We start from the raw sequence: 24,828 nt of genomic DNA on the forward strand, positions 1-24,828 counted from the left end.
AATAAAATAAATAAAATCTTTAAAAAAGAAAAAAAAGAAAAGATAAGAAACATCTCATTTTACTAGTGTGCAGCAGTGACTGTGCAGCAGGAGAAAATAAATAAAATCTTTAAAAAAGAAAAAAGAAAAGAAAAGAAACATCTCATTTTACTAGTGTGCAGCAGTGACTGTGCAGCAGGAGAAATTATTATTATATTATTATTATTAGAAGATATATTATATTATTATTATTATTCTTGTACTGTATTGTCAACCTTTTGAATTCGGACACCTAAAATTTTTAATAAAATATGAAGGCTTTTTTTAAAGAACAAAAACTTCAGACTATATCTTTATCCTAGAAGTTCCCACTACAACTGGCTTCTGTCTTGGCCAACATTTAGCCATTCAGATAAAATCCGTATTTAGTGCTTCATGTGTATGCATGTGTAAAATAAGAGGATAGTCATAAATCTTTAAGATTGTGTATAATAACCATGAAATAAGGATTCTTGATACACAAGGTCTCGTTCTGGGGAAAACAGCTGGAGAACAGTATGCTGTTTTCAAAATGACGGAGGGGAAATACGCATTCGGTTATGAGAAAGGGAAGGAGAAAAAGACCAAACATTAATAAAAGGGGAAACAGCTTTTTCTGCCATCTTTCTGTGCCGCAGTAACAGTGTGAACAAATGTCCCACAGATGCCCTCAAGAACATTAACACTGCTGAAAGGGGAGGCGAAGGCCAGGTTCTTAGGAGGCCCTGCACCAAAGTCATCGTCCCGTTTCCTCACTGTGATGATGAAGCATGAGTACATTGGCAAATTTGAAATTATTGATGACCACAGAGCTGGGAAAACTGCTGTGAACCTCACGGGCAAGTTAAACAAGTGTGGCATGACAAGCCCCATACTTGATGTATAACTGAAAGATCTAGAAAAGTGGCAGAATAGCCTGTTCCCATCCCTTTAGTTTGGTTTCACTGCACGGAAAAATTCTTCTGTCATCATGCACCATGAAGAAGGAAGAAGCCAGGCAGGAGGGAAAATCCTGGGATTCCTTTTTCCTGGAAATATAATATACACGTGCATGTGAAATGCCTCAAAGGGAAAAAAAAAAAAAAAAGGAAAATAAATTACAGTCAACTGATGTTTGACAAGGGTGCCAAACAATTCAATGGGGTAAGAACAGTATTTTACTCCCAAACAGCCACATGCAAATAATGAAACAGGAGCCCTGCCTCACACCATACAGAGAAAATAACCCAAAATGCATCAAAAACATAAATGTAAGCATTAAAATGATAAAGTTCGGGATGCCTGGGTGGCTCAGTTGGTTGGACGGCTGCCTTCCGCTCAGGTCATGATCCCAGAGCTCCCAGATTGAGTCCCACATTGGGCTCCCAGCTCCACGGGGAGTCTGCTTCTCCCTCTGACCTTCTCCTCACTCATGCTCTCTCTCATTGTCTCTTTCTCAAATAAATAAATAAAATCTTAAAAAAAAAAAAAAGAAAATAGACATCCTTATTTCCCTCGGAAAACATTTCTTTCTTACACCTAATAAAAGCCATATTTGTAAAGACTAATTGCATACTAGGCAACAAAGGAAACCTTTACAAGCCTTCCAAATTAAAGATTTAAAGAACAGTTCTTTGATCACAATCCAGTAGAATCAGAATTAAGATAACCTGGTAACAAAAAATTGAAACTACATACAAGTTAAGAAATAGTCTTCAGTCAAAGAAGAAATCATAAGACAACTGAAGAAAATCATGAAAGCAATGGAAAGGAGACTATTTCATACCAAAACTTACAGAAGACACCAGAAGTTATACTCTAAGGAGATTTTAGTGTCAAATGTCTTCAATTTAAAACATTTTTTGAATAAAAGAAACTGTACTCATTTAAATCCATCAGAAAAGGGCAGCTCAATAAATCAAAAGAAAGGAAGTAATTATAATAAAGATAAATTTTTAAACTAATAAAAAAATATGAGGGGCAAATAAACTCAAAGTTGTTTCTACGAAAGACTAATGAAATAGTAATAAAAAAAAACTTCACATGCCCTATTAAGGATAAGAGAGGGGGAAGATGGGGTGTGGGAGGAGGTGGGGAGAGAGGGGAGGGGGATGGGGAGAGGGGGGTTTCAGGGAGGAGGGGACAGAGAGAGAGAGAGAGTGCAAAACAGATAAGGGTTGGGAACAGAGATATAAAAGCAAATGCATAATATAAAAGAATCACTAAACTGCAAGGCACTTTATACTAATCAATTTGATAACCTAGAAGAAATGATGATTCCTAGGAAAACAAAATCATCAAAATGATTCAAGAATGGAAAATTCAGAAGATGAGTTCCAAGACCAGACAGGTTTGCAGCTGGATAACTGTCATTCTACTGTTAAATGGCAACAGGCAATTAAACAATAATAAGTCAATTCACTTGATGAAGCTGAGCACAATTTTAATACCCAAACCTGAGAGGGAGGAGAGGGGAAGCTATTAACAAATCTGGCTTAGGACAGATTAGCTAACAGAAACTGAACTAATGTTAGCAAATAACAGAAGTCAGGCATCTATCAAAGGACTATATCCTGAGACCAGCTTGGATTTATTCCAGGAAAATAAAGGGAGCTCCAGACCAGAAAATCAATATGATTTACCTCCTCAATAAATTAACTGTGAAAAAACTCTAGGACCATAGCAATAAATGCATTTGATAAAAAAATAAAGGCACCTGATAAAAGGTGAGCAGCCATTCTTTATAAAAATGAAGATAAAAACAGAAGGACATTATGCAGGAGGGATTATTAACCGGGAAGCACTAGATCAAGAGGTAGATAAAATGAGCCCATATATGTTAAACAGCAACAGAGCCCCATACGTGCATGGATACAGGCGAATGAGCTCATGGATGAGCACCAGGCTGTCAACAGGTATTATAGGGACAAAGGCAGCGGTGAGGAGAGGAGAGTCTTAACAACAGGGAAGAAGGTAAAAGGAGGATTGCAGTTAAAAATTGTGCATGATACAAACACATGCAAATAAGACTGGATATTTCTCCATGTATAGTTTTTAAAACCCTGCACACATTACTGGAACTACCAACTCTTGCTTTCAGCTCCGCAGCCCTCGTGTGCTTTCCCAGTACCAGCATGCAGGGGTAGATCCTCCGTTGGTGAAATACTATGTCATTGTACTCCTCAAGGGACAAGTGAAACAGCGCAGGGGCTGGAGGTCAGAAATCAGGCATCGCTGCGCCCACCCCAGCTCCCTGCTTGCCCAGCCCCCACTCTGTCTCTGAAGCGGCAGGCACTTGGAGCTGTTAAGAAGCAGGAATCTGAGCAGTTCTCTGGTTTCCCCTGGAGCCATCTGCATCCATCATGTTTCCCCGAGTGTTGGTGCTGGCCCCCCCCCGAGTGTTCCCTCAGCTCCTAGCACACCCTTCTTAGGAGAGCACCTAGTACTCCACGTCACAGTGCTCTGTTGGTCACCTGCATCCATTGATCCACTCTGTGCTGGCTGAGGGCCAGAGCCCCCTCTTGTTAACTTCTCAAGTCCGTTTCTAATGCAGCAGCACCTGGCACATAAGCACCCTGGTCAGTATCTGCCAAATGAATGAAATGTACTCAAAACATAGTATGAAGTCTGCGTTCTGAAACTCCTTTTTGGAGCCGTTTGCTATCATTTTCCTAGGCAATTTCAAAAATTTCCAGCCTTGCTGCCAATAACCTGAAGGGGTGAAGGAATGCCAGCGTGCCCCATGGGACACGTCGCTCTGGATGGTCCTTTGGCAGCAGGGACATTGATAGCGCTCTTCCAAACCCAGCAGGATGGTGGAAGGGCTACATGGCTGAGTGCCTCCCGGGTCTGACCCTGTGTGATGCCACCCGGTGCCTTCACTGCCCTCTGGAAGGTGTTGCTTTAGCGGCAGAGCCGGAAGGGCACTGAGCATGTGTCTGTCTCCAATGTCCTGGGCACCACATCACAATGCCTTCCTGAGAAACAGAATCAAGGACAGTTGCTGATCTTCATTCCTTCCCAGAAGGTTTCATAAACCATCTTTGGAAGTTGGGGCCAGGGGGCACCTGGGTGGCTCAGTCAGTTAAGCGTCTGGCTTCAGCTCAGGTCATGATCCCAGGGTCCTGGGATGGAGTCCCACACACCTGCCTCCCTGCTCAGCAGGGAGCCTGCTTCTCCTTCTCCCTCTGCCATTCCCCCCACTTGTGCTTTCTGGCTCTCTGTGTGTCAGATAAATGAATAAAATCTTTTTTAAAAGTTTGGGCCATACTCTTTAGCCATTCTACTTTCCCTGGGGTAATTTGCCACCTCCCTGAATTTACCTGCATCTTTCCCAAAATCTACTTATCTTCCAGCCTTCTTGACCATAATGAGTCTATAAATTTTCAATAGACAGTGTGAACTTACACTTGCTAATATTTGCATAACATGCACCTCTTTCGATCTCAAAGAAAAGCTTCACACCGCAATGGTCTCTAATCTCCAATTAGGTTCTGTTCCAGGTTCCCACTGGAATTCTACGCAACTGTCCCCTAAGATGCCATAAATTGTGGTCCAGTTTCCCAGCCAGCCAAGGAAAGCACATGGGAAATCTTGCTGAAGTATGAGTAAGAGCCAGCGAAAGGGAACATATTTATTTGCCTTGAATGCTGTGACCTGAGGAAAGCAAGTTTCATTACAGACAAATCAGGAAGGAGGTGCAGATTGCTTTTTATGTCACTCTGGAGTGGAGGTCTGCTCACTCACAGAAGCTCAGAATCTTCACATAGGACAATGCCCCGCACCCCCAAAGTCAGCTGGGGATTCTCAGGAAAACTTTAATTGAAGGTATTACGGATTCTCCAACTTTCCAAAATGCAGGAGGAACATCTATAAGCAAGATTCTCACCACTTTTATACAATTACACTTATTTATATTTTTTCTTCCTAGAAAATCATCCTTTCTCGCAATTCCTGATCTTCTTTTTGTAACAGTTTCCTAAAGAAGGAAACAGGTGTCCTCCCATTCCAGTTCCATCCAAAATAAAATAAAAATCTTTAAAACTAAAAACAAGTGTGATTTTTTTGAGAGAGAGTACATAAGCAAAGGGACAAGCAGACTCTCCCACTGAGCAGGGAGCCCGATTTGGGGCTCGATCCCAGGACCCTGAGACCATGACCTGAACCGAAGGCAGATGCTTAACCAACTGAGGCACTCAGGAAGCCCCAAAATAATACAACTTTTAATCACTTTTGCCATAGACACTTTTGGGTGGCTTTGAAACATCAGAATTTCATTGACATATCAATGTCCTCTTCACCATCTCGGAAAGGATTGGGTGCCTCTCAGAGGCCTCTCCCCTCTCCTGACCCAGGTCCCAGCCAAAGGTCCTTCACATTAGAGTATGAGGAACTGAGGGGCTGCCGGGAAGAGGGATGGGGTGTGGAAGCACCCTGGGGTGGGGTGGGGGCTTGGGGCCCTAACACTCCCAGCTTCAAAGACAGTACCTGCTTTCCCCTGCCTCATATAGGTGCCCTGGGTTTGCCCTCTTTAAGGTTCCTGGTTGCTGAAAAGGTCTGAAAATCACCTAAGTAGCACAAAAGCCATCATGTGCATTTTGGCCACACGGGACAGAGGGAGTTTAAAGGAAGAAAGATAAAGCTCCCCAGAATGAGCCAGCAGCTCTGGGCTGGCTTCCCTGCACATCTTTCCTGACCCTCAGAACCCTGGGAAAGAGCCCCTTGGTGCAAAGTCACAGGGTGAGCCCACGCACAGCGCAGGCCTCCTGCCCCAGGTCCTCTCCAGCCATAAACTGACCCCCTAGCCCCTTCCGAACTGTCTACAGCCTCAAACCACCGACGTGCGGTTCAGCACCCATCTCCAGAGCGCCGGATGCACGTGGCTTCCCGGCACCCTTCCCTGGCCGCTCCCAAAATCACCGTGGGAACATCGCAGCGAGGAGACAGCGAATCGATTTGTATCCTCTGGGTTGTCTTCCCTCGTAGCCCCTCAGGAGTCCCCACGCAGCAATGCCGCGTGGGCCCTACTGCTCTGAATCCACTTCCCCCGAGGAATCTGCTTTTCTTCAGCATCTGTGCCTGCAAACGTGGCTCCTCTAACACCCCCCACCAAGCGTACCATGAACCAACCCGGGAAGGAGTTCATTTCTGGCCGACAAGCATTTAATCCCTGAGAGCTGTGGCTGATGCCGGAGCAGCTTTTCTCCAAATGGTGATTTCGATACGAGGTCCTTTTGCCTGCCGGCCCCCAACATCCCTGACGTGTGGCTCTGAGGGGCTTCCCCGTGTCCAGGCCTGAGAGTGGAGTCCACCCTTGGGCTCATTTTCCACCGCCCTTAATCCAGGCAGCTGCCCGGTCTCACTACAAAGGGTGCTGAGTAACGAGGTACCGCCACCAGGAAGAGAGGCAGCAGGTTAGAAAGATCTGGAGAATGACACTGGCCTTCAAGGGCCCCTCACAAGGGAAATACCATTAATTAGAAGATCTGACCAGATATACTGTGTTCCACATTCACACTGTAAGGATGGGGTTTCTTCGACCCCTAATCAAAGGAGCTCTTTCACCCGAGATGACTTGACCAATCGGTGACTCAGTTTCCTTATACTAAAAATGAGGATAATAATACCTCACAAGATTGTTTTGAGGAGCACACACGTTACAAAGTGTTTAGAGGCACCTGGGTGGCTCAGTGGGTAAGCATCTGACTTCAGCTCAGGGTCCTGGGATAGGGCCGTGTCAGGCTCCTTGCTCAGCGAGGAGTCTGCATGTCCCTCTCCCTCCCTCTTCACTTCCTGCCCTCTCTCTCTCAAATATATAAATAAAATCTTAAAAAAAAAACCACAAAAAATGAAGTTCTTAGAACACTATCTGCACATAGTACAGGACACACAAGCACTTGTTAAACAGACAAAAGTGTACAAGAGGCTGGCTTCCCTTCAGATTTCTAATAGGCTCCTGTCTGGGGGTCTCTAGCTCTTAGGAAGTGGGCAGGCCGCAGAAGCCCAAGGTTGTAGAGTTCCTCCGAGGCCAAGTTCAGTTTTCTATGCAGGACAGAAAACCTGTAAAATACATCCCAGACTTGCTTCGCTGCCATCCTAGTAGGGAATCCGTTCCCTCAAGAGTGGTCCAACCTCTCTTCCACTATTTGGGATGTAGAAAACGTTTAGCTCCTTGCAGACATTTCTTATTGGTGCTGATTCCATTCTCTTTTTTTTTTTTTTTAAAGATTTTATTTATTTATTTGACAGAGAGAGATCACAAGTAGGCAGAGAGAGAGAGGAGGAAGCAGGCTCCCTGCTGAGCAGAGAGCCCGATGTGGGACTCGATCCCAGGACCCTGAGATCATGACCCGAGCCGAAGGCAGTGGCTTAACCAACTGAGCCACTCAGGTGCCCCTCCATTCTCATTTTTAACAATCTAGCTGTGTGTTCATCTGGACTTCTGTTAGTTCCTTTATTCAACAAACAGAGAGGACTCACCGTGTCCTAACTGTGACCAAGACATCCAGCATCTCATCCCACAAGGGAAACATATTAGCAAATGTGGCAGCAAAGAGGGATGGCGTAAGGCAGTGACATCTGAATCAAGACCAAACTAACAAGCAGAGCCTGCCATGAAGAACATTCCAGGTATGAGCCCCATAGGCATGAAGGCGGAAATGAATAGATTATGTGCAGACGGCAGGACAGCGGACTACAGGGGACACTGGAAAGGAAGGCTGCGGAGCAGCTGTCGGCGTTGGAGGCCTTGCGAAGGACTCTGGAATTCCCTTTGGTTTCAGCTGGAAGCTACATGAAGGTTTAAGCGGGGAATCATCAGATTAGCCTATATTTGTAAAAGATTGCTTCTCTTCCACAGAAGAAATGGGGATGGGGTGGGGGTGTCCACCAGACCAGAAGCTGGAAATGGAAGCAGATCAAGTTTCCAATATCCTGGCCAAGGAGTGAGTCTGTCACAGTGAGAGTGTAAAGATTTGCAGTTCTAAACTTTTGAGTAAAGTGGCTTTTTAAACACACAGCTAACTATGGCCCGGGGTTCCTACTTTTGTAGTAAGTTTTTTCTGAAACTCACAAAGGGGAGAGGGGCTCTCTGCACCACGTGCCAGTCAGGGCGGAACATCATCGTCACATTACAGGGTGTTTTCAGAGCCTGTTATCCTTTTAGTACGACATCCCTCCCACCCGAGACAACACCATGCCTCTTCCTGCCAACAGAAGTTGAGTTGTTCCCTTTCCCTCTTCCTTCTTTCGAGGGCAGAGCTCAGGGCTTCTCCAGAGATTCCATCCTAAGTTCGTAGATCTCACCAAGCCGACCACATTCCCCTCCCCGTGGGCGCCAGGAAACGCCAGAAACATCTGTATCTGCACCTGAACATGGGACCTTGGATCCCAGCTACAGTTACTTGTGCTGTGGTAACGATGACATCATGTCACATTTCAGGACATTTTCGTAAATAAGGCCTTGGGTCGGGATGCTCAGGGTAGGAAAAGGGTGGGTCCGCCCCTGGGCAGAGTGGCATACCTTCTCTCTCCTCCTGGCCTTTGCCCGAGTTGGAGATGCCCTGTTCCTTCCTCTTCACCTGAGTAATCTTTATCTGTGCTTCCAGAAGCAGCTCAGGGTGCCACCTCCATCAGAGGGGCCACCTCCTCCCCAACCCCGCTGGACCAGGTGACCCTCCCCAGAATTCCATATAAATCCCTGTTAACGTTGATCCCACTGCTTCCCAGAGGCTCTTTCTCCTTGTCTTTACTTTGTCTCTCCTGCTGGACCCCAGGAGACAGGTCTCACTCATCGTTTTATCCCAGCAGGGTTCAATATGATGCTGAATTAACACATGGCATGTCCCGCATGTCGCTGGCGGCTGGATGAACTGGAACACAGTGTGGCAGCATGTACTGAAGCAGGGGTTCTCAGAGCACCAGGGGGCACGGTCGGTGAAGCGTCTGCCTTCGGCTCAGGTCATGATCCTGGGGTCCTGGGGTCCTGGGATCCAGCCCTGTGCCGGGCTCCCTACTTAACAGGGAGTTGGCTTCTCCCTCTCCCTCTGCCTCTCCCCTCCCTCTCAAATAAATAAATAAAATCTTTTCAAAAAATAAATTTAAAATAAATTTTTTTAAAAAATTAAGCAGGTGGAGGTGATTTGGCTCCCCAGCAGCCATATGGCAATGCCTGGAGAAACGTTTGGTTGTTGTAATTGGAGGAAAGGGCGCCACTGGGCATTCGGTGGGGAGAGGCCGAATGGAGGCGGCCAACATCTGGCCATGCACAAGACAGGCCTCCCCAGCAAAACATCACCCGGCCCACGAGGTCAACAGGGCAGAGGGGGAGACCCACATCAAATCTAGGACCTGGCAAACCTTTTCCTAGGTTTACATGCTCAAGGGAAATGTATCTGTCATTAAAAACATGAGAATGTCTGAAGCAGCTTATCCTCAGAAGCCCCAAACTGGACGCCATGTAAAAGACCATTAACAGGAGAACAGATAACTGACTACAGTACTTACGTGATGGAAGACTACGCCCGATATGAAATTTAAGATGCCACATACGCAACAAGAAGGAATCCACAGATGTCCTGAGGAACCGAACCACCAGAGCAAGGTAAAAGGCAACCTTTATGGCTGGTGATGGAACAGAAGCAGGGGGCAGGGAGTGACTGAGTGGGAAGGAGCAGGAGGGAACCTCTGGGGTGCTCAGAACATTCCTGATCCTCATCTGGGTAGTAGTTACACACAGCGTGCCGCGCTAGGACTCATGTGCTGTGTGTGTGTATTACACCTCAGCAAGCTTTACCAAAGGCAACGGTCCTCTAAGAGCCCCAACGGGCAGGAATCACGCACTAGAGCAGGTCCTCCGAGCATTTCTAAGGATTTCGGTGCGTGGCGGGCAGGAGCATCGTAGGTATGTTTCTGGAGACCTATTTCAGCACAGACACCAAAAACCTTACAGTGGGTCCTTGATTCAATTCTGCTTTGGTCATTTTCTGCTAAGGATTGTGCTACAGATGTGCACACATAGGTTTCAAGAATATTTACCACAGCAGAATAAATACAAGAGGGTGGCAGCAACAACACTGACCCAGAGGAAACTGTGTGATATCGCGGACTCATTAAAATTGACATTTAAAAATGTAAATGGAAAACAACTACAATATATTAATTACAATTAAAGAGCAGGTCACCCAACAAGGTGTCACCTAAGATATATGAAGGATATACTCGATATGATTAACTATGATTAGCTAAGGTCATGAGGGGTTATGGGATTTCTTAAAATTTTACCATTTTTCCCTAAAATGTACATATATTACTTATTAATAAGAAAAAAATACACAATCACACTTCTTAAGAATAAAGGTGAGTTTTCGACTTTAAAACTGAGTACCAGGGGCGCCTGGGTGGCTCAATAGGTTAAAGCCTCTGCCTTCGGCTCAGGTCATGAACCCAGGGTCTTGGGATGGAGCCCTGCATCAGGTTCCCTGCTCAGCAGGGAGCCTGCGTCCTCCTCCCTCTCTCTCTGCCTGACTCTCTGCCTACTTGTGATCTCTATCTGTCAAATAAAATAAATAAAATCTTTAAAAAAAATAAAATAAATAAAATAAAACTGAGTACCAGACCCCACACAATCCCCAGATTCCCTATGGATTCAGAGCCCTGCTGCCTGCAGAAGCGCTCTATTGATGCTCAACACAGTGGCTGCGACAGATTAAATAAAGAGATAACATTCCAGATTTTCTGTCTCTTATCCGACTGTGTGGATTGGTTACACAAATACATACATGCATTAGATCTCACTGAACTGCGTACGCCCTGAGAAAAAGTGACAAGCAATTCCCTGTAAAAATACGAAAATATTTCTGACAGCAAAAGTTTTCAGATGCTGTAAAGAAAGAAAAAAAAAAAAAACTAAAAAGGCACGACCCTCCCTGATTAATCAAGTCTCCCTCGAAAAGAAGGCTACCACTTCCCCAGGTAATCTCATCGCCTCAGACGAAACCATGTTTCTCTGTGAAGTGGAGGTGATCGTGGCTCTCTCAGAGTACTCGCAAAGGTTTGGCGTGGTTATGAAACGGAACGCTATGACTGGGGCCCGCTGGTTGTGGTCACCGTCATGCCCACAGCCTGAACACCACCTCCCTCCAGGAAGCTCCCTTCTCTGAATTCTGTGTGGTAGGGGCACGTAGCTGACTATTAGGGAGCACTGCATAAGGCGTACCCTGTCGCTCGCCCAGACACCCAGCTCCTCCCGGAGCCACCGAATGCCATACAGAGCTAAAGCTGGGAGCAGGGGCTCACCGTGGACACCAATGACGAGGGCCCAGGTACCTCAGCTCACAAACCCATTATGAGCGTATACATTTAACTCTAGCTTTAAGATGTTTCTCCTCTTACTTCTCAGTCAAAAAAGACTTTAAGCCGAGTAAACCAACAACAAACCCTAAGATAAAACATTTAACCGTGTTAATTTCCAAAGCCCTGCGGTCGTCTTCAGCTTCTCAAGGTCACACCTCCCTACTGAATGATTACTGAGGGTTGCTGACACGGTACACAGAGAAAACACTCTTAGGATGTCCAGCCTCTTAGAGAAAAAGCAAACAGCTCAGAATCCAGCCAGCCACGGCAAAGGGACTACCGACAAAGCCAAACACACAGGAGCCCCCGAGCATCTGGGAATCTGCCTGTTCCTTTGCCTCCTCAGAGGGAACAAATCACAAGACTGCTTGGAATAAGACATGAAAAGGGCAGAAGCCCAGAAAGCAGCCAGGTCTGAATTTCGAGCTGCTTCCAAGGAGTGAGCCTGCCTGCTCTGTCGGTTATTTACACAATGGGCAGGCGAGGCTGACAGCTTGAGGGGGTTATTTTAGAGGGAGAGCTGTAAGTCTGATCAGGAGAAGATTCTGGACCCTGGGGTCCCAGCATGCATCTCCAGCTTCCAGGCTGACCCTCCCTTCACACAGGGTTTAAGAGGCAGCCGGGCAAGCATGGTCTTTGGATTTAAATCACCTCAAGGGGGCCCATATCTCCAGGCACAACCAGAACCCAGGGAGGAGAGGGAAGGGAGAGAGGGAGAGGGTACCTCCACTCCTATCTGCTGGCTGCACTTCTGGAGCACCTGATCCAGGAAGCTAAATGCGTGGACAGAACAGAAGGAAGAATCTGGGAAGACTGGAAAACTAGAAGAGCTGCTCGCGGACTAGTCTCAACCTGAACCACAGAAACACCTCTGCCTCCCTGCCCTCCTCCCCTCGGCTGGGCACCAGGTGCCTCCCTACTGTGTACACTCCAGATGCAGATCCAAGCTCAGGGGTGCCCAGTGCCGATGCCTCTCTCCGGCGCAGGGACTCTAGGGCATCAGCGGGGCTCCTAGACAGCACCTGTGATCTCTAATTTAAAACCAAAACCAAAAACCCCAACCAGCCCAAGCTAGCACAAGCAATACATATTTATGTGTAAGACATCGATGCACACATACACATTCACTTATCTACACACACACACACACACACACACACACGCTTTTGCAGCAGAAAGCAGGCAGGAAACCTGTTCCCTAAGTCCTTTGCTTTCCTCATCTGCTTCTAGCAGCAACAGCCATTTCTGCTACGGATTTTCCTATACGAGGGTTGATCACAGATCCAGATGCCACCGTCCTGTTTACCCCCCTTTCCTACCCCACCGGCCTGCTGACGTCTGTCAGTGAACCAGGGAACAAAGATGGAAGACGGGCCCAAGCTGCCTTCCTTGAAAGTGGGGTTATATTTGACACTTTAATAAACCTCAGAGCCTGAGCCTCTCTGCTCTCAGAGTGGCCAGGGTGCAGCTCTCACTCTTACCAAACCTGTCCATCTCTCTCCCCCCACCGCGGGGCACAAGGGTTTTCTCTGCCTGGCATCTATTTCCAGGCCCCATAAATCATATCCCATTGTTCCAGGCCATCTGAACTCATGTTTAATAAACCATCCACCTCACCCTTCCGCCACCACCCCAAATTTCCCACAGGGAAAGACTGTTTCAAGGAGAAAAGGAAATTCTTCATTAGGGCTGGATTTTAAAAGCAAGCTTCCACACAAAACCAGAAAACAAAATTGGGTATAAATACCATCCAATAAACACTAATGTCTTTGGTTAAAGCGCCTGCCTGCCTGTGATTCTCGGGTCCAGGTGTGAGCTCAGTGCACATCCGAAGGAAGCAGAATTTGAACCTGATGCTAAATGACAAATGATCCTGAACTTCATGACCATTTAAGTGCTGCAGTGGCTAGATTAAATTGCTGATGCAGAATTTCTCCCAAGTATAGGTTACTGAGAAACATAATATTGCTTGAAAATGTATTTAGGTGCGCTCATCCTTCTCAGACCAACACTCATGGCTCTTAGTCATAACCAGGCTTAAGCTAACACGATTCCCCTATTTTCCCCAGAGAGGGAGGGAAAGAAGAGGACATGTCTCTCATGTTCCAGGATCAAAAACTGGATCACAGCACTCACAGCATCAAGTCTGCCAACCAGAGCTCTGGGTACGCACAATTCTTAAAGAGCTAATTGAATGGAAAACAGCCATCTGGGGCTGGAAACCCTTATGACATTCTGGGTAATGTACGGGTTTTAAAAGGATTATGCAGGGTGCCGTGACTTTGAAAATTCCCAAACTCTGAACTGAAGCCTAAATGAGAATATGTTAAATTCACCCATTCCAAAACATGGCACAGTTGACTCAGACCCTAGAGCCCAGCTGTAGCTCAGGGTGTTCACACTGCAGACTGTCTGTGGGAGGTCTGCAGACCACTCCCTGCTGAGAGAGTCCAGCCAACCCAATCAGCCTACCAGCAGGCTGCAGCACAAGGTCCAGATCCAAACCCAGGCACCAGCCAGGGCTCCCTTTGGCCTGCCCTCCTATGGTTGAACAACAATCATGGAGAGCCACAGGGAGAGCGGCATTGGGTCCAGTATGACCACTCCCTGGTCCTCCAAAACACTGGCTGCACACTCTTCCACACACGAAAATGGTGTGCAGAAACAAGGGCCTGCCGCAGTAGGCTGCTGAGCAAGGAACAGAAAGCATCAGGGGACAGGTGGGACTGCTGGCTGGTCTCCATCTCTCCCAGAGGGCAGAGGCCGCAGAGCTTCTGCAGGCTAAGCAGAGATGTGTCAGAACTACCTTCCCAAAAAGAAGGCAGTAAAGGAGGACTTCAAGCAGCCACAACTGCCAGCAGGCCTGCGACCTCCAGATATCAGGGGCTTGACCATGATCGTGTTGGTAAGCAGAACACACAAGTGCCTTCCGGAGCGAGAGCAGACAGCTTAACGCTGCTAACTGGTCCTCTCACTCTTCTCTGAGCAAGTGATCCTGAAAGGCATGGACAAAGTTGATCAGATTCACTGGAGAAAACACGAGCCAGTGAAGACATCCCAGCTCGCACTGGGCCTCCCTCCAAAGGCTGGCTGCCCCACCCCTGGCACCTGGGTAAGGCTGCTCTGGGGCCATCCACACAAACCGATGTACGCACCCCCGACCCGCAAGACACACACACTCACACACAAGCTGCATCAGGCTTTACGAACCTAACTCAAATGCGCCCCTAACGAGCAACCCCACAGGTGTGACTGGGTTGGACACTCCCAGCAAGTGAGGGAAGGCCGCCCCTGGGTCCTTGCCAGCGGCAGGGTGCCGGCCCCAGCTTCCGCCTCATCCTCTCCATCCGCGGGGAAGTCGGAGCGGCCCCCACCAACCACCACCACGCAACCAGATTGATTCTCGCACTTCAAATCCCCGCTGCCACGGCCCCATCTGTGTGCTGACGCGAACAGCCGCCCTCGAGCAGCCGGTCCGCGGAGCGTCTGGAGTTCTCCCCGCCCCGCGCTCACGCCTCCCCGGCCGCCCCCGCCCCCGCAGGCCGCGCCTTACCCCCGGTGTCCTCGAAGCGCGGGGGCGGGCGGTCCCGCAGCGTGGCACTCCAACCCGCGCTGGCCTCGTCCTCGTCGGACTCCTGCCCTTCGGGGGCGCCTGGAGGCGGCGGGGGGCCGGGGCGCTCGTGTTCGTCGTCCGAGGAGGCGGCCGAGGAGGAGCGCGAGGCGGCGGAAGTGCTGTAGAAGGGGTTCCCGCCGCTGTCCGGGCCGGACTCGCCGAATACGTCGTCCGAGATGTGCAGGCTCTCATAGCGCGCGCGGGCCGCCTCGAGCAGCGCCGGCGCCCTCCTCCGCGCGCCCCCGCCGCCCTCGGCCATGGCCCCGGCCACCGCCCGCGCGCCCGCCCCCCAAAGCGCCTCCCAGCCGCACGCGCCGGGCCCCGGGCCCGCGCCGCGGCTCGCCGCCCCCCACCAGCGCAGCCCGCAGCACAGCGCCCGCCGCCCCGCGCCCGGCCGGCCCGCCGTCTTGGCCGCCTCGGGCCCAGCGCCCGGGGAAGCGCCCTCGGAGCTCGGGCGCCGCAGGCTGCAGGCCGCGGAGGGACGCAGGGCGCGAGGGCGGGAGGCAGGGGCTGCGGCCGGGCCCAGGAGCCGCCGCTACCGCCGCCGCTCCTGTCGCCGCTACCGCCGCCGCTGCGTCTCCTCCGCGCCCGCTGCGTCCCCGCGCACCCTCCCGCGGCACCCCGCGCTCCGCGGCCGACCTTCCCCGGCTCGAGCTGCCTGAGGCGGACCCCGCCTCCTCGCCCCTCCGGCCCGCCGGCCAATAGGAGGCAGGCCAAGGCGGGGCCGGCGCGGGGCACGCCCCACTTCCCTCGGTCAGGCGGGGCGAGGAGAGCAGCTGCGGCGGCGGCGGCGGCAGGGGGGAGGGCGGCCGGTGGCTTCCTCGCCTGCGGGGACGTGCGGCCTGGGACGGCCACCCGCAGGCCCCGCGCGGCCCTGCAGGGGGAAGGGAGGAACCGAGTGGGTGTCGGGGGTAGGGGGGGAACGCAGCCGGTCTTCCCGCTGCCCGAGCCGGCTCACGGAGCGTGAAGCCCGCGCTCTCGGTCCCCTTCCGCAGTCGGCGCCGGCGGCGGCGGGGAGCTGTCCGCCCCGGTGGTTCTGAACCAGGCGCTGCGGAAATTCCAGGTAGGCGCTGGGCCCAAGGGTCACGATTCCCGCGGCTGCTGGGGCTGCTGCTGCTTCCGTGCTCCACAGCAGGCTGTGCCTTGAGCTCTTGCAAGCACAAGGGCTATCTGGCTTCCGGGAGCCTTGCTCTAATAAGGAGCCCGCCTCGCCGGTCCATTTCTGGGGTCAGGTGGTGACTCAGTCTGGCTTCAATACCCCTGTAATTTCAGGGGGGCAACATCCGGTCTTAGTCATTCCTCCCGTCTTTGACCTTTGACATCTTTTAAACTCAAAATATTCATTAACTTCCAAATATTAATTATTCTAACACCACTATTGCAACATCTTCACCCATACATTTGACACACTTGTCTATTAAAATACAGCACAATCACCCAGGCTTCAGTGTTCTGATAAACAATAGATCAGAAAGGTTTCATCCATCCCTCTGCCTTGGCCAGGAGTGTGTGGCACTCATTCCGTTGATGATGATACACATGATCAAGGCTGTTTCTTGCTCCTCTCTCCCTCCCACAATAATGCAATAAGTCACAATGATGGTAACTGGGCCATAAAGTCACTTGCACTCTGAAATAAAATAAATCCACAGAGATGTGAAGGGCTTGCAAATCCTACTGGGTATTAACTAAATAAGGATTACACGAAAGGGAAAGGCATATTGCTATTTCATGCATAAAGGATGCAGATGCATAAAGGATGAAGATGTTGGGACCACCACGTAAGGTCAGTTCTAACAGCAGGTGAGCAGCTTCTGCTCTTGCCCTCCCCTCGCAAGCCCCTGTTTCCTCCTCCCAAACCAGAGTCTCTGTACCAGCATGAATTCCTGATCATCACTGAAAGATGATATATAAAAAGGAAAGGATTCACATGACATTGCTTTTTGTATACGAATTGGCTGATATACGTGAAATTGTTTGCAAAGCATTTCAACTCCATTGGAAGAATTGTGTCACAGCAAAGAACTGGTTTCCAGCACTTCTCTATACTGTGTTAACCAGGGAAAGATTCTGAAGAGAGTTCATACAGGTAATCAGACTTAAAAAGGTCAATGACACATAGATTGAAGATGAAAAGTAAGACTGCGTAGCTCAAGTTCAAATTCTGCAATTAGGAATTCTGTAATACTCCTGTAAAATTTAATGACATATATTTTAAAAAATAATTGAAAGGGATCAAAACACTGAAATACATAGGCAAGAACTCCTTCTCTTCTCCAGGCAGCCAATGAAAAAGTCAGCAGCTAAAGTGAGTGTGTATTTTAAAAACTGCCTTGCTTTGCTACCCAGAGGAAGCAGGAAGTAGAGCAGTAACAGTTACAAGGATGGACACAGTCTTCCATTGTCCCAAATTTGCATTTGTATGGTGCTAATCCCAAAGAAACCTTACAGTCTTTGTGCTTATGAGCTCACAAGTGCTTGTAGCTCACAGAGCATGCAACACTGGGAGAGGATTATATGGTCACAAAAGAAACAGACTGGGAAATCAAATTGTTATCCAAACCCTGGCCCAACAAAAATGAGATGGCTATGTCCATTTAGAATCAAGGGTTTAGCAACCAAGTGTTACTTTGTTTAAACAAATGTTTCCGACCAAGAACAGTAAAAATACTTCAGCCTTTTAAAAACAGGTGGCTGATTCTCCTTGTGAAAGGAGGGGAGGAAAGGGAAGGAAACAATTGGAAAACAAAAACCAAAAAACTTTCCCATCTGCTTGGCAACCTCCTACTCGATGCTACGATTATGGTTCTTCATCATTAAAAGTTTTACAAGTAATGTTGTCTGGGAGGATAATTATAGAAACAGCATTATACTGAGATCTTTTAAATTTGAGTCATTTAAACACATCTTCCAAATAATACAACTTTGTAATATAATTAATTTTAAGATTAATATTGAGGTTTTGGTTCATAGTCTGCACAAAAGGCTCCAGGGTAGTAAGAACAATCCATTTCTGTAGTAGATTCCTTAGGCTTTGTTAAGCCAGAGAGGTTCATGCTCTTGTGAAACTGGGGATAATAGCCATATTTCATTGAGTCTTGGCCTCCTTTCCTGGTATAGTTTAATAAGAAACAAAAAATGCTACCATTCAAACTATGATACAATGTTTTCTTTTCATTAATATTTTAATTTAAATGTATTCAAAAAGCTCTTTGGTAAGTATTTAGACAGATTTTTATCACGTATGGCCTTAATGCATACATAAAAATAAAAGTTAAAATTGTTGGTTAACGTTTTTCCAAACCTCACATTAAGAATCTCACTACTCTTATTTACTTTCTAACTGAGAGATTTCAGTGCCCAGATTTTTCTCACAATATGTTCCTCTGAGCCACCCAGAGCTTCTGTCATGCTGCACTTAAAAAATTATTATTAGACATATAGCTGACATTCAATGTTAAATTAGTTTCAGGTGTACAACATAGTAATTTGACAATTCTATACATTACTCGTGATCACCACAGTAAGTGTATCATCACCAGTCACCATATAAACTTATTATAATATCATTGACTGTATTCCCAATGCTGTACTTTTCATCTCCAGATGAGAACAGGAAATTATTTTATTTATTTTATAACAGGAAATTTGTACCTCTTAATCCCCTTCACCTATTTTACCCATCCCCCATCCACCTTCCCTCCCATAACCACCAGTTTGTGCTTTGTATTTAAGAGTCTATTTCTGTTTTTTTGTTTTGTTTTGTTTTTAATCATGCTGTATCACCTTTAATTAGGTATAAAGACTTCCAATCACGTCACCTAGGGACCATTCTACCCGCTGCCCTGTTTGGACGCCAGTCTCTTGTCTCTCTCTTCAGCAATGGTGAGGCGGATACCCTTTCCACGGGGAAGAGAAATCCATGGTTTGTTGCCTTTGCCAATAACAAAAATGTTGGAGAGTCGGGTGGCAAAGCTGTTGCCACTGGCATCTTTCACGTAAACCACATCAAATGAACCAGGGTGTCTCTCTCTGTTGGTGATCACACCAATTCTTCCCAGGTGACTCCCCAGTCACCATACACAGATTACCAGTGTCAAACTTGATGAAATCAGTAATCTTTCTGGTTTCCAAATCAATCTGAATGGTGTCATTGACCTTGATGAGGGGATCAGGATAGCGGATGGTGCGAGCATCGTGAGTCATCAGATGGGGGATTCCTTTTGTCCCCACAAAAATCTTTCTCACTTTGCACCACTTGTACTTGGCCTCTTCGAGTGTAATTCGATGAATAGCAAAGCGACCCTTGGTATCATAGATCAGACGGAAATTCTCTCTGGTCTTGTCAATGCTGATGACATCCATAAAACCAGCAGGGTATGTTATATCAGTTCGGACCTTGCCATCAATCTTAATAAAATGCTGCATACAGATCTTCTTTACTTCATCTCCTGTTAGGGCATACTTAAGTCTGTTCCTTAAGAAAATGATGAGAGGGAGACACTCTCTCAGCTTATGGGGACCAGTAGATGGGCGAGGAGTGAACACACCAGTCAGTTTATCCAGCATCCAATGCTTTGGAGCTGCTACACGCTTCAGATGTTTCTTGGGACCATGAGCCATGGCTGTGCTAGGAACGAAAAGACTGTTTTTTTTGTTGTTGTTGTTTGTTTGTTTGTTTGTTTTTGTCTGTTCACTTGTTTCTTTTTTTAGATTCCATATAGAAGTGAAATTACAGGAGCGCCTGGGTGGCTTAGTGGGTTAAAGCCTCTGCCTTCGGCTCAGGTCATGATACCAGGTTCCTGGGATCCAGCCCTGCATCGGGCTCTCTGCTTGGTGGGGAGCCTGCTTCCCCCGCCTCTCTGCCTGTCTCTCTGCCTACTTGTGATCTCTCTCTCTCTTTCAAATAAATAAAGTCTTAAAAAAGGGGAAAAAAAGGAAGTGAAATCATATGGTATTTGCCTTTCTCGATCTGACTTATTTCTCTTAACCTAATACCCTCTAGATCCAGCCATGTTGTCACAAATGGCAAGATCTCATTCTTTCTTATAGCTGGATAATATTCCATTATATATCTATATACACCATATCTTTACCCATTCATCTACTGATGAATACCTTGAATGCTTCCATATCCTGACTATTATAAATAATGCTGCAGTAAACCTAGGAGGGCATATATCTTTTTGAATCAAGTGTTTTTATTTCCTTTGGGTAAATACCAAGTACTAGAATTACTGAAGCATATGGTAAATCTATTTTTAATTTTTTTGCGGAACCTGCATACTTTTTTCAGTTGTTGCACCAATTTACATTCCCACTAAAAAATGTACAGAGGTTCCTTTTTATCCACATCCTGGCCAACACTTGTTCTTCCTTGTCTTTTTAATACTAGCCATTCTGACAAGTATAAGGTGATAGATCTCCCTGTGGTTTTGATTTTATTTTCCTGATGATGAGTGATATTGAGCATCTTTTCACATGTCTATTGGATGTCTGTATGTATTTTTTGGAAAAATATCTATTAAGTCCTCTACCCATTTTTCAATTGGATTATATATTGGGGTTTGGGTTTTTTGGGGTTGTGTGTGTGTGTGTGTTCTTTACATATTTTGGTTATTAATCCTTTATTATATTTATCATTCACGATTATCTTCTCCCATTCTGTAGGTCCCCTTTTGATTTTGTTGCTGGTTTCCATTACTGTGCAAAAGCTTTGTTTAAGTCTTAATAGTTTATTTTTGTTCTTGTTTCCCTTGCCTAAGCAGACATATCCACAAATAATGTTGCTGAAACCAATCTCCAAGTGATTACTGCCTATTGTCTTTTAAGAGTTTTATGGTTTCAGGTCTCTCATTTATTCATTTAATTTTTTTTTTTTTAAGTAAGCTTTACACTGAATGTGGGACATAAACTCACAGCCTCAAGAATAAGAGTCGTATGCTGTACAGGCTGAGCCAGGCAGGCACACCTCAGATCTCACATTTAGATCTTTGATCCGGTTTGAGTATCTTTACGTGTATGGTAAAAGAATGTGGTCTAGTTTCATTCTTTTGCATATGGCTCTCCAGTTTTCCCAACACTGTTTTTGAGGAGACTTTCTTCTGTTACATATTCTTGCCTCCTTTGTCAAAGATTAATTGACCATATAATTGTGGATTTATTTCTGGGCTCTCTATCCTGTTTCCATTGATTTTTAGGTATATTTTCTCCCAGTACCCTACTGTTTTGATTACTATAACTTTGTAGTATATCTTGAAATCCAAGAAACTGATACCTCCAGCTTTGTTCTCCTTTCTCAAGATTGTTTTGCATGCTGCACTTCTTATAAAAGTATTCTGAGGTCATCCAAATTGCCACCCCTCCGTTCTGCTTGGTTTGATGCTGGTGGGGTTTCTCTTTTTTTTTTTCCTTTTCTTTTTTTTTTCCTTAACTGAGATTTTCATATAATAACCAGTTTATTTTCTTTCTTTAAATGGTCCTCAAAAGGCCTGTGGCTTGGCATGCCAAGGGATGTAGATGATCGACTGTGCCCTAGGAGCAGTAACCACATGGCACAGGGTCAAGCTGTGGTAACTTTATAGGGACTTCCACCTGCTCAGCTCCAGCTATAAGACAATTCCTGACATTGGAGATGTGAAAGAAAATGGGAGAGGAGGGGCATCTTAAAATCCATAAAATATGGCATATTGTCTCCTGTTTGTACTTTTACAATTTCTGATTTTGCAAATGGCCAAGCTGCCGCAGGGAACAAAAATGAGGTCCTAAGGTGGCAGAGACTGACCTGGCCAGCCCTGTACTGCACAGGCTATGCTTTACTGGATCAGTATGAATGGAGAAAGCAGGGGTGAGTCAGGGCAGCTGCTGCCTCTCCCTACATTGCCTTCATCACCCACAAGGAGGGGGCCCAAAGCCAAGGAGGACCTCCTGGAACTGAGACAGGGGAGGGGAAAAGAAAGCTGAACGATGCCACAGCTGCTGAACCATGACCAAAATATGGGGGAGAAGGCTGGAGGCAAATGTGCATGGTACACCGTGACATTTGGAGTCCTAGGTGACATAGAAGCTTAAGGATCCAACCTTGCTCAAACTGATTTTACATAATGATTTTATCTACTAATCAACCCAGAGATGGAGAGAATGAAATAGGGCAATACTATAGAAAATGCTTGAGAGAAATCTCTCTTAGGATTGAGATAACCTGATATTTCCATTGATTGATTCATTCATTCATTCATTCAACAATTATGTACTGAGTATTATGTATCAAATCCTCTTCTGAACACAGAATAAATCAGGAAAAAAAAAACCCCACAAATACAATTTTTATAGCACATGCATTCAAATAGAAGAGAGAGAACAGACAGTAAATAAATAAATATATAATATGTCAGCTGTTGATAAGAGGTCAAAAGTAGAAAGGGACAGAAATTACATTGATTGTGATGGTGCTGGTGCTGGCTGTGTGGGCAGTTAGGGGAGATTACTCTGATAAGAAGACATTGGCAGATCCTTGAGTGGATTCAGAGAATAAGACGGGTACATTTAAGAAGAGGAAACAAGTGCAACCCCCCAAGAGAGGCACGCACTTGCTGTACTCTGTTAAACACTAAGGAGGCTGGTGAGCGGAGGCAGAGATAGCTGAGTGAAGAGGTAGGAGATGAATTGAGAAGGAAGTTGAGTGTTAAATTTTGTAAGACTGAATTTTGTATTGAGTGAAGTGGGGAGCCATTGGAGATCTTAGAGCAGAGAAATAACAAGGTCTGACTTTTGTCTTAAACGGATTGCTTTAACTGCTGAGTGGAAAATAAACTAGAACAGAGCAAAGATGGAATCCAGAAGACCAGATAGGAGACTATTACAATAACTCAGGCTATAGAAGACTGTGTTTTGGACCACAGTGGGAGTAACTGAAGTGTGGAGAACTGGTCAGATTTAGAATATATTTTGAAGATAGAATCCACAGCTTCTACCAAAGAATTAAACATGGGCAGTGAAAGCAAGAGATGTATCAAGAATGACTCTACAGTTTCCTGTTTGAGCTATTGCAAGACCAGCAGAGCTCGAGAAGAATAAGAGCTTGGTTTTGAACATGTTGGGTTTAACTCATCTAGGTAGATCTGGAAAGCAGGCAGTGGAAGAAAGTTCAAAATCCAGGTCTGGACTGGAGGTGGAGATGTGGAGTCATCAGGAGATAGATGGTAGGAGAGGGACAGTCACCAAGGATTCAGTGTAGACAGAGGAGAAGTCTGAGGTTGGGTCCTGGAGCACATTCATACTCAGAGATCAGGGAAATGAGAAGAAACCCCAAGTGGAGGGGCTTGTCCTCACTCAGAAGGGATTGGAGTAAGGGTTCCACCCAGGTATACTTAGTGGGATTCTGTGGGTCTTCTTTCCTTACCGATTTGATTTTCTTTTCAAGATTTATTTGAGAGAGAGAGAGAGCAGGAGCACACACACTCAGGGGGAAGAGACAGAAGGAGAGGGAGAGAATCTCAAGCAGATTCCCCGCTGAGCATGGAGCATGACGTGGGGCTTGATTCCATAACCCTGAGCTCATGACCTGAGCCAAGATTCACACGCTTAACCACTTAGCCACCTACACACCCACCCAATTTGTTTTTCTTTCTTTTTTTTTAAATATTTTATTCATTTATTTATTTGACACAGAGAGAAAGAGAGAGAGAGAGATCACAAGTAGGCAGAGAGGCAGGCAGAGGGAGAGGGAGAAGCAGGTTCCCTGCTGAGCAGAGAGCCTGATGCGAGAGCCCAAGACCCTGAGACCATCACCTGAGCTGAAGTCACCCAGGTGCCCCCAATTTACTTTTCTCAGTGAAGTCATCAGAATGGTCAGTCATCAGCTGTATCTGAAGGAAGGTGTTCAGTTCTCACTCTGAACAAAATGGCTGTACATTAGAATCACTGGGAGAATTTTAAAAGCACGCTTATATCCAGACCCCAATTGGATATTAATCTAATTGGTTCTACACCAATTAGATCAGATCCTCTGGAGGTGGGCACTCCTGTGTTTTAAAGGCTTCCAGGTGATTCAAAAGTGTGGCCAGTGTTGAGAAGCCCTGGCTTAAGGTTGGAGGAAAGAAGATGTGAAATAGTCAAAATATTTCACGAGAAGAGTGGAGATTCTGTCGGTCAGAGAAACATACTTGGATTTGTGGCTGAGAATTTAATGTGAAAGGGGCGCCTGGGTGGCTCAGTGGGTTAAGCCACTGCCTTTGGCTCAGGTCATGATCTCAGGGTCCTGGGATCCTGGGATCCATGTTCAGCTGCCAGGGGCAGATGTAGGGTGGACAGAGGGTTGGGTTTTTACCAAGGTGGGGTTTTATCACGTATGTATGATGTATGATGGAGGTGAGAGTATGGGACATGGATTATAGTTATGGGAGCGGACTCTGTGCCAGCTGCGGAGGCCTGTGAGAATTTGGGGGAAGGATCAAGAACCACAGAAAATGAAATAGGGGGACGCCTGGGTGGCTCAGTTGGTTAAGCAGCTGCCTTCGGCTCAGGTCATGATCCCAGCATCCTGGGATCAAGTCCCACATCGGGCTCCTTGCTCGGCAGGGAGCCTGCTTCTCCCTCTGTCTCTGCCTGCCTGTGCTCGCTCTCGCTCCCTCTCTCTCTGACAAATAAATAAAATCTTTAAAAAAAAAAAAAAGATTCTCTTCAAAAAAAAAAAAAGAAAGAAAGAAAATGAAATAGGTAAATGGCTTCTTCTGAGTGACTTAGATAATTAATACTTCTTGAAATAATTTAGTGCAGCCAGACCCCTGCAAAGCAGCACAAACAACTCTGATGAGTGCTTAAATCTACCATTTCTTCCCAGGGTTTCAATCAATTGCTTTCAACAA

General features: G+C 46.6%; 1 protein-coding gene and 1 pseudogene across 1 annotated transcript in view; both read right to left on the reverse strand.

The window, feature by feature from the left end:
* PGBD5 (piggyBac transposable element derived 5) overlaps positions 1 to 15,256 on the reverse strand; it is a 92,478-nt gene extending 77,222 nt beyond the window's left edge. Inside the window, exon 1 of the mRNA XM_045087096.1 lies at positions 14,903 to 15,256. Coding sequence (XP_044943031.1) covers positions 14,903 to 15,221 — 319 coding nt within the window. The 5' untranslated portion in view covers positions 15,222 to 15,256. The remainder of the gene's footprint in view (positions 1 to 14,902) is intronic.
* Positions 15,257 to 18,737: 3,481 nt separating this feature from the next.
* Positions 18,738 to 19,588, reverse strand: LOC123393844 (annotated as a pseudogene).
* Between the last annotated feature and the right edge of the window lie 5,240 nt (positions 19,589 to 24,828).

This window comes from Mustela putorius, unplaced genomic scaffold (assembly GCF_011764305.1).
Source record: "Mustela putorius furo isolate JIRA1106 unplaced genomic scaffold, ASM1176430v1.1 tig00001033_pilon_pilon_pilon, whole genome shotgun sequence".
Taxonomy (NCBI): Eukaryota; Metazoa; Chordata; class Mammalia; order Carnivora; family Mustelidae; genus Mustela; species Mustela putorius.